This window comes from Tachysurus vachellii, chromosome 3 (assembly GCF_030014155.1).
Source record: "Tachysurus vachellii isolate PV-2020 chromosome 3, HZAU_Pvac_v1, whole genome shotgun sequence".
Lineage (NCBI taxonomy): Eukaryota > Metazoa > Chordata > Actinopteri > Siluriformes > Bagridae > Tachysurus > Tachysurus vachellii.
In genome coordinates this window covers 29,383,862-29,397,744 of record NC_083462.1, presented here as the reverse complement: position 1 = coordinate 29,397,744, position 13,883 = coordinate 29,383,862, and the positions used below count along the sequence as shown (strand labels likewise).

The following is a 13,883-nucleotide window of genomic DNA, read 5'->3' as shown; positions in this document are numbered from 1 at the left end:
TTTGTTTCCAAACATTTTTTTATTTTTTACAAATAATGTAGTTTTATACTGCTATTTATGTATTTCTGAGTGTATATATATATATATATGCTACTTGTGTGTGTGTCCACTCTCAGGGCTTCAGGCCTTGCCAACTACTATTAAAGCATGCTGCTTATCGAAGGATGCTCATCTTCCTGCTCGGTCCTAATAGACAGAACAATCAGGTATTTCCGATGTTCAGAACTTCTCATTTGAATTTCAACCGAACATTTTCCTATCACAGCTCGAAAGATACGTGTTCTGTTTTTGAAGGTTTTTCTCCCTCTGTTCTCTTTAGAACCGCCGATGGAGTTCAGCTCAGGCACGAGAGTTCCTTCACTTGCATAACACACTTGCCCTAGTGGTGTTACACACAGACCTCACGTCTCAGAGAACAGAGAGTAAGCACAATAATTCATTACCATGCTCTGATTAGTGCATCATTTAGGCTATGAATCTGAGATTATTATTTTTTTTTTGTGTGTGTGTGTGTGTGAATAGCTCCTGGAATGTTTAAGCATAGCTCCTCTGGTCTGGTGTCTTCAACCACACTCTTGCCACTGCATTCAGATGTCAACACACTGCTGTTCAAACCTGAGGGGCAGCCTTATCTCATTGAGGTCTCGAGCAAACATGCGTATACTCTGACTTCGTGTAATTTATATCCTATACACCATGTATGTCATGCAGGGTTTTTCTTTTAACTAGGCTGTTTGCTTTGTAGGTAATGTTTGCCATGCGTGAGCTCTCTGGACCATTGTCCTTCCTCATAGAGATGGTGACATACTGCTGCTTTTGTAACGAGCCTTTCTCCCTGGGAGTGCTACATCTGCTTAAGGTAAGATGTGCAGGACTATATACACCCTCATCCCCCTGCAAAATGGAATCGTAGAAATCCCTAGCCATCCTTGTGTGTAGAGCACAATGCTGACATGATATTTGTCTGTGTGGTTTGTAGAATCAGCTAGAGACAGCTCCTCCTCATGAGCTAAAGAATGTCTTCCAAATGCTTCTGGAGATTCTGGTGAGTGATGTTAAGTAGACCAGCAGACTCGAGAAATCGTATAGACATGCAGTCAAATGTGTAGTCAGTAATGTGAGCACAGGAGTAGTGAATTAATCTGTATAAAGTTAGGGTTTTGGGGGGGGAAAAAACATGTATTGAAATTAACAACGTGAGCGATCCAGAAGTTTTTTTTGTTTCCCCTTCTTTAGATGGTAGAAGACCCTTTGCAGGCCCAGAGACTCAAATATGCATTCGAATCTGATAAAGGGCTCCTGGGTAGGTATCATGCCGCCCTGTTTCCATCACGAAACATCAACATGTTGTCATGTGTCCAAGTTGGCAAGTTGTTTTTCTTTTTTCAGCTTTGATGCATCAGAGCAACAATGTGGACAGCAGCCGCTGCTACCAGTGTGTCAAGTTCCTCGTCACCTTGGCTCAGAAGTGAGTGAATTAGCTCTCCTCTGATCACTTTCAGATGATTTTTTGCTTGTTTTTATATTTGAAAAGTCTTTGGTATGAAATCCTTTGGCAGAATTGACTCCTTTGCAGCAGCGGAGGAGTATAGCTTAGTGAATTTGAGCTGTCACACAGAACAAAATCTTTGTGTTTTGGCCAGGTGTGCTCCTGCTAAAGATTACTTCAAGGAGCTGTCAGGACACTGGAGCTGGGCAGTGCAGTGGCTGCAGAAAAAGGTAAGATGCCGACAAAAACGTTACACCTATTGTGCAAGCCGGTTTTCTTCCCGGATTCTATTTGCATTGTGTTAGGTTTTCACGAGTGCCTTCTGTTCCCACATCACAGATGTCAGAGCACTACTGGACACCTCAGAGCAACGTGTCCAATGAGACGTCCACAGCTAAGACCTTCCAGCGGACCATCTCAGCACAGGCATGAAATTATTATTTCATACAATGTCTTGCCCTTTTGCCCCTTTTCCACCCAGGCAGTTTGAGTGCTGGTTCGGAGCCAGAGCCTAATTTAGAACCAGTTCTTTCTTTTTCGACAGCCAAAGCACCGGCTCTGAACCAGGAAAAGTGGTTCTTAAGTAGCACCAAAACGTTGCTGGTCTAGACTTAAGAACCGCTTGTGGGAGTGGCTACTGTTAGCGCATTTGCTAATGTACCTTAAATATACTAATGTTTAATACACTTTTACTTTACCGTGATATGATACATTATCACCACACATGATAGTAAGTAGCTACATGCTAAGGCTAACTTTTTTCTGTGTTAATGATAAAATAACTTTATGTACTTTCTCGGTTACAACCTCCGTTTATACAGATTACATGGAGCTGCACGTACACGTTGGATTTGCTGCGTTTGGGTGTTAATGTAGGTTCACAAAGCCATGAGCATTAACAGTAAAGCAACATCCGCCATTGTTGATGTGTTTGCCGCTGCTGTGCTAACGTTGCTGGGAAACGTGACACGTATACAGTGGCGTCAGACTCGGCTCTGTGATGCTCTTTAGCCGGTGGAAAGGCAAACCGGTTCTTAGAAGGTTCGCCAGTGGAACCAACTTTGAACCAGCACCAGTGCTAGCTCTGAACCAGCACCCGGTTCTTTTTGGTGGAAAAGGGGCATTTGTGTTTCTTTTCACCTTGTATAGGCTGTAAATTTGTGTGTGTGTGTGTTTAGGATACACTGGCCTATGCCACCGCTCTGCTGAATGAGAAGGAACAGTCAGGCAGCAGCAATGGCTCTGATGGCAGCCCAGCTAATGAAAACTCAGACCGCAGCCTCAGACAGGTACTGTATCATACCTGAAATATCCCACACTCTCTTTTGATTTACATACTGTATATGTGTACTGAACAGAATAGAATTAGAAGCATGTTATAATGTAAATGTTCACTCTTTTTTTTTTTTCTAGTTAAGGGGACGGTATCTAAATTGTTTTGCATCCATTTTATGTTTTGTTTTCTTAGGGATCAGAATCTCCTATGATGTTGGGCGATTCTAAGAGTGATTTAGAAGATGTTGACCCCTAACACTCTCCATGAGCAATAGGGGCACTTTTTGTACACAAGCAAAAAACAAGATTCCCTCCAATGGAGAGATATTGTAGCTCGAAGCAGCCAATCGTAAGACTGCATTTGACCTCCTGGGGACCAGGAAGCGGATAATCAGGAAACAAGTGGCACAAACCCAGCCGACGAGAGTTCTCACTGAAGAAATGGAAACAATGGTTGTGGCTGGCCAAGGCAGGCAAAGGCTGAGGTTGTTAAGACCGGAGCTCAACTCTCACTGGATATCGTGTTTTACCGAGTTCCCATCATGTAGCCCGAGTTCAGTAAAACATGGAGGAGGTTTTTGTTTTGTGTCACTTTTCACACACATGCAGGATTTAGTGGTGCTGAGGAAGGGTATTTTAAACTTTAAAAAAGGAAAGAAAAAGAACACTGTTTGTGGATATTTGCCAGTATAATAAGAGCATTCATAAAAAATTAAAAGCTGTGTTCCATAGGTGTAATTTCATATGTAAAATAATATTTTTAAGAATTCTATACTTTTTTTTTTTTGTTTGAGAGGTGCCTCGTAATCAACTCTAAGAGGAACTACTCTTAGCTACTTAAATGACAGTTCTCTCTCTCTCTCTCTCTCTCTCTCTCTCTCTCTCTCTCGCTGGTATTTTTTTTAATGCACTTTATATATGACTTCAGTTTGTCAGGTCTGAGAAGGTGACATTTAACAGGCGATTGAGTGTGCCATGTTCTTTGCTGCTTTGCTTTACTTTCTTGCATTATTATTTTTGTGTTTGTTTTGGCCCTGTCAGGAGGGGGCCATGAAACCAGATTGCATTGTGTGGATCATAGAATTTACAACAGCTGTGGTAACTGTTACAATACACTCGTGTCTGTTAATAAGCGGCCATTTCCAAACATTTTGGAATTTGCCCAAACTTGTGGAGTTCATTCAGAACACATCAGCTGTCTGCATAAAGCTTTTTTATTTCCTTCCATACACCCATAGTCCGTCTAAACAACACGGTAACAGTGGACACAAGGAAATTGTATGTGGGGGAAAAAGAAAAGTGTCTACGAATAAGAAGTGTCTTGCTTTTCCTTTTTGAATGAGTGCCAGAACAAATCAACCAGCGGCTTATTGTGGAGTTGAAATTTCACAATTGTACGCTATATGCTGGGTTTTTAAATCTTTCTCTTTGGTCATGTATTTGTCTCAGGCTTGCTCGTGACACACACACACACACACACACACTCTCTCTCTCTCTCTCTCTCTCTCTCTCTCTCACACCCTCTCTCCTACGCCTGGATTGCTTTAGGTTCTTTTGTGTTCCTGGACATGTGTAGATGCAGAAACAGTGTCTACTTTGCACTGTTGCCACATCTGTGCAGAACACTGACTCACCAAATCACAGACACACACATCACCAAACACCCAATGCCTACTGAGAGACTGGGGTACACTAGTCTGATCACACAGCCAACCTCACATGTTGTTGCTTTGAGCTTTAACTTGGATGCTTGTTCAGGGGTTTTCTTTGCCAAGAGCTATTTTATAGTTATTTGTCTGTATTTGTTTGTCCATGTCTGTCTGCCTTATTCCATGTGCATGTGTGGTACATACAACACCACCGCCACCATCACCAATGGTACTGTTGCCAAAAGAAAGGAAAGTGTAGAGGAGATACTTGAGTGCCAAGGACTATTTGGTGCTTGTCATTATCCCTGGCCTGATTATGTTGACTCGTGCTCTCTCCCTCTCTCTCTCCCTCTTTCTCTCCTTCTCTCCCTCCCTCTCTCTCTCTCTCCTTCTCTCCCTCCCTCTCTCTGTCCCTCTCTCCCTCTGTCTCTCTGTCCCTCTCCCTCCCACTCTCTCCCCCTCTCTCTGTCAACCTCTCCCTCTCTCTCTCTCTCTCTCTCTCTCTCTCTCTCTCTCTCTCTCCTCCCTCTCTCTCTGTCCCCCCCCTCTCTGTCTCTCTGTCCCTCTCTCTCTCCCCCTCTCTCTGTCTCTCTCCCTCTCTCTGTCTCTCTGTCCCTCTCCCTGTCTCTCTGTCCCTCTCCCTGTCTCTGTCTCTCTGTCCCCCTCTCTCGGTCTCTCTCTCTCTCTCCCTCTCCCTCTCCCTCTCTCTGCCTGAAGCTTAGTACACTTTAGCGACATTCATTCAATGTTTACAAAACAATCTCAGCGCTGCGTTGCTTAAAGGCATTTGTTTTCTAAAGGAAAGGGATGCTGTGACTCATCATTTAATAGCCGCGCTGTTTAGAGTCTAAACTAAAGTGACGACAATGGAACAAAAAATGAAGAGCAATGCTGCCGTTTAACCCAGTATCACCCGTCCTCGTTATTGTGTTTCTTCGCTTATGCATGTATGTTTGTGAATGTAAGTGTGAAACTTTCACATTAATCTCTTTGGGTAAACGTGTTTTGGAACAATTACAATCATCTTGAAACAAACAGAGGCTTTTAATGCTCTCGATGCCATATGTCCCTCTCGCTCTTTTTTCTAAACAATCAACAGGCTACAATTTTGTGGATAAAATTTGAAACCACATGTGTCATGTGAGTTCACTGCCTTTTATTTCTTTTTTCGGATAATCTGATGCTGAAATTCACATCTCTATATCGGTTTCCCATTAGATCAGGCTCGTCACTGTTGTTTTCAGTTGTTTACCAGACACTTCCATCAGTGAACTTGCATCATCCCCAGGATTGGACATATGCTTGAATGTCACTCAACACTGGATCTTTTCCCCCTTATTTTTTTTTATTTTTTATTTTTTGGCCAAATACAAATGAAAACAAAAGTCCAGGTACAGGTTTGAGTAAAGACACACCAAAACTCTTTGAATTCAGACTATTGTATTTCCATTCAATATAATAGTTTCCTTTTGAGCCTTTTTTTTTTTTTTTTTTTTTTAATAAAAAAATAATAATAATAATGTTGATTGACTGGAGCTGGAGACACATAAATGGTTTTATTACTTGCGCCTCTGCCAAGCGTGTGTGGATGGTGTGAATTCAAAAATGCATGTGCAAACCACATTTTAATTTGTAAATCAGAGTTTGATTATGGGAACTATTTGATATAAAAATGAATAAAACTGGAATGCAGAACATTTTATAATTTGCAAAGCTCTCATTTGTGTCCTATGTATAAACTCATCACAGTGACAAGAGTAAGCCAAGTCATTTTATTATTATTAAAAAAAACACATTTACAAAGATGGAACTAGTAAAACGCAATCAGTGTATGCAAAAAGAATGAATCATGTGATCAGCCTTTTGTAAAGATAGAAAAGGATTTATCAAAATGAAACCAGTATTCATGAATAGTAGAGTAGGATTAAAATGTATGTACAGGTGAGATTAATAAGTGCTAACAGTAGTTTTAGATAAATGGTGTTTTTTTATTTAACGGTGAGAAATGAGTTGTTAGGGATGATTAATTTGGGATGACCGTTTTAATGCCATGAATAGCAGAAAATATCCCTCCACTAGACTAGGAACTATTTTGTCCTAACCTTTAGACAGATGTCTATTGGGTGACTATGCAAATGTTCAAATGGCTAAACTGTTCCTACACCTCAGTGTTTTAATAGAGCCCCTGTTAGAAGAAAAGAACCCTTAACTGTACAAAGAACCTTTAAGGAACTGATTTTTCTTAATGTATTTTTGTTATTTTTTTTAAAAAAATCTGTGAAAATGTATTTTGGTTCAATATACCAGACTGGAACAATATTAGAAATAATGTCATGATGGACAGAACATTCATGTTTAAAAAAAAAAAAAAAAAGTGTATCAAGGCAACTGAGCTCATAAGCTCATTAGGTGTTTTGCTCAAGGGATTTGTTGCTCTGCTGATCAAGAGGCCGATATCTGCAGCAGATGGCAATAGCAGCAGCTTGTTTATCTTCTCCGAACATCTGGATCAAGCAGGTGTTTCCTCGTGTGTATGCCCCATGAGTAACAGAACCATACGCCACTGCATTACATCCTGTAAGTGTCCAGGACTCCTCACATGACACCTCCACCTAAAAGAGATTAGCACAAATGATGAGGTATGATGCACAGAAAAACCAGGGATAGTTTAAAAACAAAAAGAAACTAGACACCAAATGTTATTTTAGATGTTTCTTTTAGTACTGCAGATACACTAGATTTCCAATAGTTTGTAGACATCTGACCATCACATCGGTATAACCAACATTCTTCTGGGAAAGCTTTCCTAGATGTTGAAGTGTGGCTGTGATGGTTAGTGATCAACTAGATGAGGAGGTCTAAGGTGCAGTTGATGTTCCAATTTATCTCAAAGTTGTTAGTTGTTAGTTCTTGGAGTTCTTCAACTCCTAACCTTAACACACCATGTCTTCTTGGAGCTTAATGGCTTCTTGTGCACAGGGGCATTGTTATGCTGACGTTTTGGCTTCTAAGTTGCATTAAAGGGAAAATGTACTGCTACAGAATATAAAGATATTTTAGTCAACTGGTGGCTTCTAATATTTTGGCAACAGTTAGGGCGAGACCTACATTTTATACTGCTAAGCTATATACAATGTAATTTATCTAAATCACATAAAAGCCATGTTTAGAGTAGGGATGTCAAATCTTATTGACGTTGTCATTCCTTTCAAACAGGAGCCACACATGATTCCACCCGTTTAATCAGATGATCTTGGCTTTCATTAGACTCGAGTGTAGCTTCTGCTTGGGAGGAGATAAAACCTGCACCATCACCAGTCCTTTCCAACTAAGTTTGGGCATCTATACTGTGTAACTTAAGTGCATTTCAATAATCACCTGTTTCATAAATTCAGCTTGGTTGTGTTCAATCAGATGACATTCCAGATTTGGAGCATGGCAACAGGAGGCATGTGATGTTCCACCTTCTCCAGCAGGACATGCTTTACTCTTGCTATGGAGAGGCCTTGAGAGCTCTGCTACATCTTGGGAGCTGATGTAGTGAGAGCTGCATCCTACAGAGAAACAATTGAGAAGCACATCAATTCAAAACATAATAAAAGTGGACCCAGGAATTAAAGTGTAGATAGCATGGTATGAACAAAAAGGGAAAATAATGCAGGTTATTGATAAATAAAGAGAAATACAGCATTCATTTCTTCTCTCTGTCAGTGTTTTGAGTGTGATTTTTAATGAATTAATTAAATCCCAAAACTTTAGCTCCACCACACACATTACAGACAACTCGTACCTGTAAGCTGATAGTCTTGGCTAGGACATTCTGCGCCAATGCCCACATGGAGGCTGGCAGTGGCCTGGCACTTAATGCTGCTCCCGGTGCAGCAGCGAGCTACAGCGTATACACCCTGTCCTCCTATGCCAGGATGAGCCTCACACACCTTCTGCCTGTCCCATAGCTGATGACACATTAAAAACAGTTTGGCAGATGCCTTAAATGCAACACAAATCTACCTCCCATGATTGAATTAAATGGAAATTCAAGATTTTTGAGAAATTGTACAATTTGAAATGCTATATACACATTATTAAATGGCCAATAAGGCAATTTTCTTTTATCAGTTACATTTTAGTATGTGTGCTGAAAAAGAGCAGAAAAAAGTAGTTTTAAATGTTTGCATTTCCTTTTCTTAATGTAATACTGTAAATATCTTACACCCTCCCATCCATGTAATATTAGTCTTTCAGTTTCCCTTAGAAATTAAATCAATTTGTTTAAAGAATGGGGGGCACGGTGGCTTAGTGTTTAGCACGTTCGCCTCACACCTCCAGGGTTGGGGGATCGATTCCCGCCTCCGCCTTGTGTGTGTGGAGTTTGCATGTTCTCCCCGTGCCTCGGGGGTTTCCTCCGGGTACTCCGGTTTCCTCCCCCGGTCCAAAGACATGCATGGTAGGTTGATTGGTATCTCTGGAAAATTGTCCGTAGTGTGTGATTGTGTGAGTGAATGAGAGTGTGTGTGTGTGTGCCCTGCAATGGGTTGGCACTCCGTCCAGGGTGTATCCTGCCTTGATGCCTGATGACGCCTGAGAGGCACAGGCTCCCCGTGACCCGAGGTAGTTCGGATAAGCGGTAGAAAATGAATGAATGAATGTTTAAAGAATGTATACTGAACAAAATTATAAACGCAACACTTTTTTGCCCCCATTTTTCATGAGCTGAACTCAAAGATCTAAGACTTTTTCTGTGTACACAAAAGGCCTATTTCTCTCAGTATTGTTCACAAATCTGTCTAAATCTGTGCTAGTGAGCACTTCTCCCTTGCCGAGATAATCCATACACCTCACAGCTGTGGCATATCAAGATGCTGATTAGACAGCATGATTATTGCACAGGTGTGCCTTAGACTGGCCTCAATAAAAGGCCACTCTAAAATGTGCAGGTTTTTAATCACACAGCACAATGGCACAGATGTCACAAGTTTTGAGGGAGTTAGAAACTGTCAGAAACCATCTCAGGGAAGCTCATCTGCATGCGTCCTTGTCGGGGTCTCGACCCGACTGCAGTTCGTCGTCATAACCGACTTGAGTGGGCAAATGCTCACGTTCCATGGCGTCTGGCACTTAGGAGAGGTGTTTTCTTCACGGATGAATCCCAGTTTTCACTTTCACTGAGTTTTCTCAGCATCTTGATATGCCTCACCTGTGAAGTGTATGGATTATCTCGGCAAGGGAGAAGTGCTCACTAACACAGATTTAGACAGATTTGTGAACAATATTTGAGAGAAATAGGCCTTTTGTATACACAGAAAAAGTCTTAGATCTTTGAGTTCAGCTCATGAAAAATGGGGGCAAAAAAGTGTTGCGTTTATAATTTTGTTCAATATACATTCTTTAAACATTCATTCATTCATTTTCTACCTCTTATCCGAACTACCTCGGGTCACGGGGAGCCAGTGCCTATCTCAGGCGTCATCGGGCATCAAGGCAGGATACACCCTGGATGGAGTGCCAACCCATCGCAGGGTACACACACACACACACACTCTCATTCACTTTGGACCGGGGGAGGAAACCGGAGTACCCGGAGGAAACCCCCGAGGCACGGGGAGAACATGCAAACTCCACACACACAAGGCGGAGGCAGGAATCGAACCCCCAATCCTGGATGTGTGAGGCGAACGTGCTAACCACTAAGCCACCGTGCCCCCCCATTCTTTAAACAAATTGATTTACACAGAAAAAGTCTTAGATCTTTGAGCATAGCTCATTATTAATGGAAGCAAAAACAAAAGTGTTGCGTTTATAAATTTTGTTCTGTGTATATAGCCACTCTTTGAAATTGTTGATCATGTTAAAGTGCTCTGTTATGAGAATTGTCTTTTATTTTACATTTTCCTTTACCCCTTCCTGTTCTCATGCTGATGCTGCTAAAACTCCATATACACACGTGGACAAAATTATTGGTACCCTTCGGTCAATGAAAGAAAAACTCACAATGGTCACAGAAAAAACTTTAATCTGACAAAAGTAATAATAAATGCTAATTAGTGGACACACCTTGAATGAACATGGTCCCTTTGGTCACATTATTTTCAGTCTTTTCTAAGGGTACCATCATTTTTGTCTAGGCCTGTTCCATGAGTTTATTTTTCTTAAATAATTCCGTTGAAGCATGGTTGAAAAGCAATGTCTGACTTTCACTGGTTAACATTCATAGAATTTTTAATTATTATTACTTTTGTCAGATTAAAGTTTTTTTTTTGTGACCATTGTGAGGTTTTCTTTCATTGACCGAAGGGTACCAGCAATTTTTTCCACGTGTGTATATCACATTAAGATCCTTTAGGAAAATACACTGAATTTTGGATATTCTGCTGATCTTCTCTGGGTTAGAAAATCTATTTGGTGTTTAAAAAACATTTCTGCTGATTGCCCTGATGACCCAGTCATCCATAGTAAGGAGCTCTCTAGGTGGGAGGGAAGATATTCTCAATTTTCACCTGTCAATCATAGCAACACGAGCCAATTACAAGCACCACGTGACCAAATTCAAAGGAAGAAATATTGGGGAGGAATGAAATTATATATTATTAATAATGAATTCAGTGACCTCTATTCTCGCTCCACCATGTACTCCAACTGGTGAGTAGCTTGAACAGCTGAACATCTCTTCACCACGCCGACAGCGAGCCACTGCTGTGTCAAAGCTTCCAATACCTGACCTCTTGGACCAAACAGAGCGGCACAGAAGAGTATCACCTAGGACAACACACATACATGCTTTCAATACATATATGGTGCAATACTCAATTTACATCAGACTACATGGCAATTTACATATATCTGTCAAAGAAATATGGCCAACCATCAAATAATCAGAAAGAAGGTAAGAAAGACTATCTGCACCCTGAGCCCTGAGTTCTGACCTGTAACAGTAGATGTAGGCAAAGCAGCCACAATGTCAGGGGTAGTGAGGTGGTGTTCAGAAGGCAGTGATTCCGGATTTATCACATGCTGGACTGAGTGGTAACGGAGCAACTGTAGCACCTCAGCAGGACTGGCACTGGGGTACGCATTCAGAAGCACTGCAGCTATACCTAATTACACACACACCCACACATACACGTATATGATAGCAGGTAATGTGTGTGTGTGTGTGTGTGTGCACGCGTCTAACCAGCGACATGGGCAGCTGCCTGTGAAGTTCCGCTCTTAGTGGTAAAGCAGGTTGGACAATCACTGGAGGCACTGATGATGTCATCACCAGGGGCAAACAAATCCACACAACGGCCAAAGTTGGTGCCTATGTTTCCTGAACTCAGCGGCTGATCAGCAGCATTGGAAGCTCCTACTGTGATCACCTGCATACGGTCAGGATAATAATCACATTATCAAATTCAGGCCATAACCAGTTGTGAAGCTTCCTTATAACTTCAGACTACCCAAATCAAACCAACGGGAAAGGTTAGTGTCTGTTTAGTTCCCTGAAATCAACCTGACTATAAACTTTTGTCATGAACTGGTAAACTAACTGCACCCCAGACATCCTCACCCAAAATCAGCGTCTGATCTCACTAATGCTCTTGTAGCTGAAAGATGACAAAATTCCCACAGCCACGTTCTAACATCTGATGAAAAACTTTCCCAGAAGAGTAGAGCTTGTTATAACAGCAAAGGGAGAATAAATCAGCAAATGCATATGAGTGTCATGGTCAGGTGTGCACACGTTTATGGTCATATAATACATGAATCACTCTATGAGTGTAATGAATGAATTACCTCTGGTTCTGAGGCTGGTGAATACATACAAGCATCATCCTGGTAATTTCCTGCAGCAGCTATCAGAACTGCACCAGAGTGTACCATTTCTCGACAAGCAGTGTTGAGAGTGCGACTAAACCCCCCGACAAATGGTAATAGTATTATCACAGGGCTGACGGGCTGGGCCTGCAGAGATGCACGGACATACTCTAGACCTGTAGAAAAAATTTCGGTATAGTTGCTTTTTGTAATCTTAAAAATAGCAAGAAAATGTATGGTCACAATGCATAGAATTAACGCATTAATCAAAGCAGATAACTTTGAGTGTTGGTTAGTCTTTACCTGCCAGTGCTCCAGACACAGTGCCTCTACCTTGACAGTTGAGCACTCGCACAATTTTCACACTAACGCCACGTGCCACGCCAGAGTCCCGCCCACTCAACACTCCAGCTATGTGTGTTCCATGACTGTCACACTGACTGGCCTGCCACAGATGGAAAAACAATATATAGATGCCCAGATGTATTTATTTATTTACCTTTATTTTACCAGGAAGTCTCATTGAGATCAAAAATCTCTTTTGCAAGAGAGACCTGGCCAAGGTAGCAGCCATACCTAAACACAACATACAGTAGTAAAAACATACGTTTCTAATTTAAGATCTTTTTGCAAGTTATTCCATGCCCATGATGCATAGTGTAAAAATGCAGTTTTTCCCAAATCTGTCCAAACCCTGGGTACATTAAAAAGCAACCACTTGGAAAAGCGTAGCTGATAACTAGCAGAATTGAGACAGAGGAGGGTACAGAGGTAAGCTGGAAGTTTACCTAGCAAGGCTTTATATATAAAAATATACCAATGCTGTTTTCTGCGAGTGGTCAGTGATGTCCAACCCACCAGATCATAAAGAATACAATGGTGAGTAAGGGACTTTGCATTTGTAATAAAGCGTAGAGACGCATGATACACTGAATCAAGGCTCCGTAAGATGGAGGAGGCTGCGTGCATACAGTATATAATGTCACCATAATCAATCACAGACAGAAAAGTTGCTTCCACAAGTTTTTTTTTTTTTTTTTGGCATGAAATGTAAAACTAGATTTATTTCTAAAATAAAAGTCAATCTTTATTTTGAGCTTCTTATCTAAATTAGCAATATGTACATTAAATAAAAGTTTGGCGTCTATCCATATACCCAAGATGTACTTATACGTGGGTACCCTTTCAATGGAATTACCATCAGACGTAAAAATGCTAAGATCATCAAGCAACTGTGAGCGAGTTTTTGAAAAGACCATGTACTTGGTTTTCTGAGGATTTAAAACCAATTTTAAATTGAGCAGAGAAGTCTGTAATGACTAAAATGCAGTCTGAAGCTCTTTCACAGCCTGTGCTATGGAAGGAGCATATGTATAAATGACAGTGTCATCAGCATAAAAGTGTACTTTTGCTTGAACGTCCTTACCTAAATCATTTATAAAAATAGAGAACAGAATAGGTCCCAAAATAGACCCCTGAGGGACCCCTTTAGATATCCCAAGAAACTCAGATTTGTGGCCCTCTGCATAGACACACTGAGTTCGTGCTACAAAATGGTTTCTAAACCATTTAACAGCATTAGGACTGAAACCCACTTTATGTTACTTTTCAGCACATTTTGCACTTCTCTCCTGCCTGAGTCTTACTGCCTGCAGGTATTTATTATGGAGCAT

The 13,883-nt window shown here is 41.1% G+C and overlaps 2 protein-coding genes across 3 annotated transcripts in view; one reads left to right on the top strand and one right to left on the bottom strand.

Moving 5' to 3' along the window:
- Window positions 1-6,118, top strand: part of usp24 (ubiquitin specific peptidase 24) — a 54,182-nt gene extending 48,064 nt beyond the window's left edge. For both annotated transcript variants that reach the window (XM_060866661.1, XM_060866660.1), the window contains 11 exons: window positions 117-206; window positions 320-422; window positions 523-641; window positions 746-859; window positions 980-1,045; window positions 1,237-1,303; window positions 1,390-1,468; window positions 1,644-1,719; window positions 1,829-1,915; window positions 2,668-2,778; window positions 2,958-6,118. In XM_060866661.1, the coding sequence (XP_060722644.1) occupies window positions 117-206; window positions 320-422; window positions 523-641; window positions 746-859; window positions 980-1,045; window positions 1,237-1,303; window positions 1,390-1,468; window positions 1,644-1,719; window positions 1,829-1,915; window positions 2,668-2,778; window positions 2,958-3,020 (975 nt within the window). In that variant the 3' untranslated portion in view covers window positions 3,021-6,118. The remainder of the gene's footprint in view (window positions 1-116; window positions 207-319; window positions 423-522; window positions 642-745; window positions 860-979; window positions 1,046-1,236; window positions 1,304-1,389; window positions 1,469-1,643; window positions 1,720-1,828; window positions 1,916-2,667; window positions 2,779-2,957) is intronic.
- A 107-nt stretch (window positions 6,119-6,225) lies between these two features.
- Window positions 6,226-13,883, bottom strand: part of pcsk9 (proprotein convertase subtilisin/kexin type 9) — an 11,221-nt gene continuing 3,563 nt past the window's right edge. Inside the window, exons 5-12 of the mRNA XM_060865045.1 lie at window positions 12,514-12,655; window positions 12,190-12,386; window positions 11,588-11,771; window positions 11,337-11,507; window positions 11,021-11,169; window positions 8,204-8,369; window positions 7,792-7,967; window positions 6,226-7,025 (exon numbers count right to left, since the gene is read on the bottom strand). Of these exons, the coding sequence (XP_060721028.1) occupies window positions 6,819-7,025; window positions 7,792-7,967; window positions 8,204-8,369; window positions 11,021-11,169; window positions 11,337-11,507; window positions 11,588-11,771; window positions 12,190-12,386; window positions 12,514-12,655 (1,392 nt within the window). The 3' untranslated portion in view covers window positions 6,226-6,818. The remainder of the gene's footprint in view (window positions 7,026-7,791; window positions 7,968-8,203; window positions 8,370-11,020; window positions 11,170-11,336; window positions 11,508-11,587; window positions 11,772-12,189; window positions 12,387-12,513; window positions 12,656-13,883) is intronic.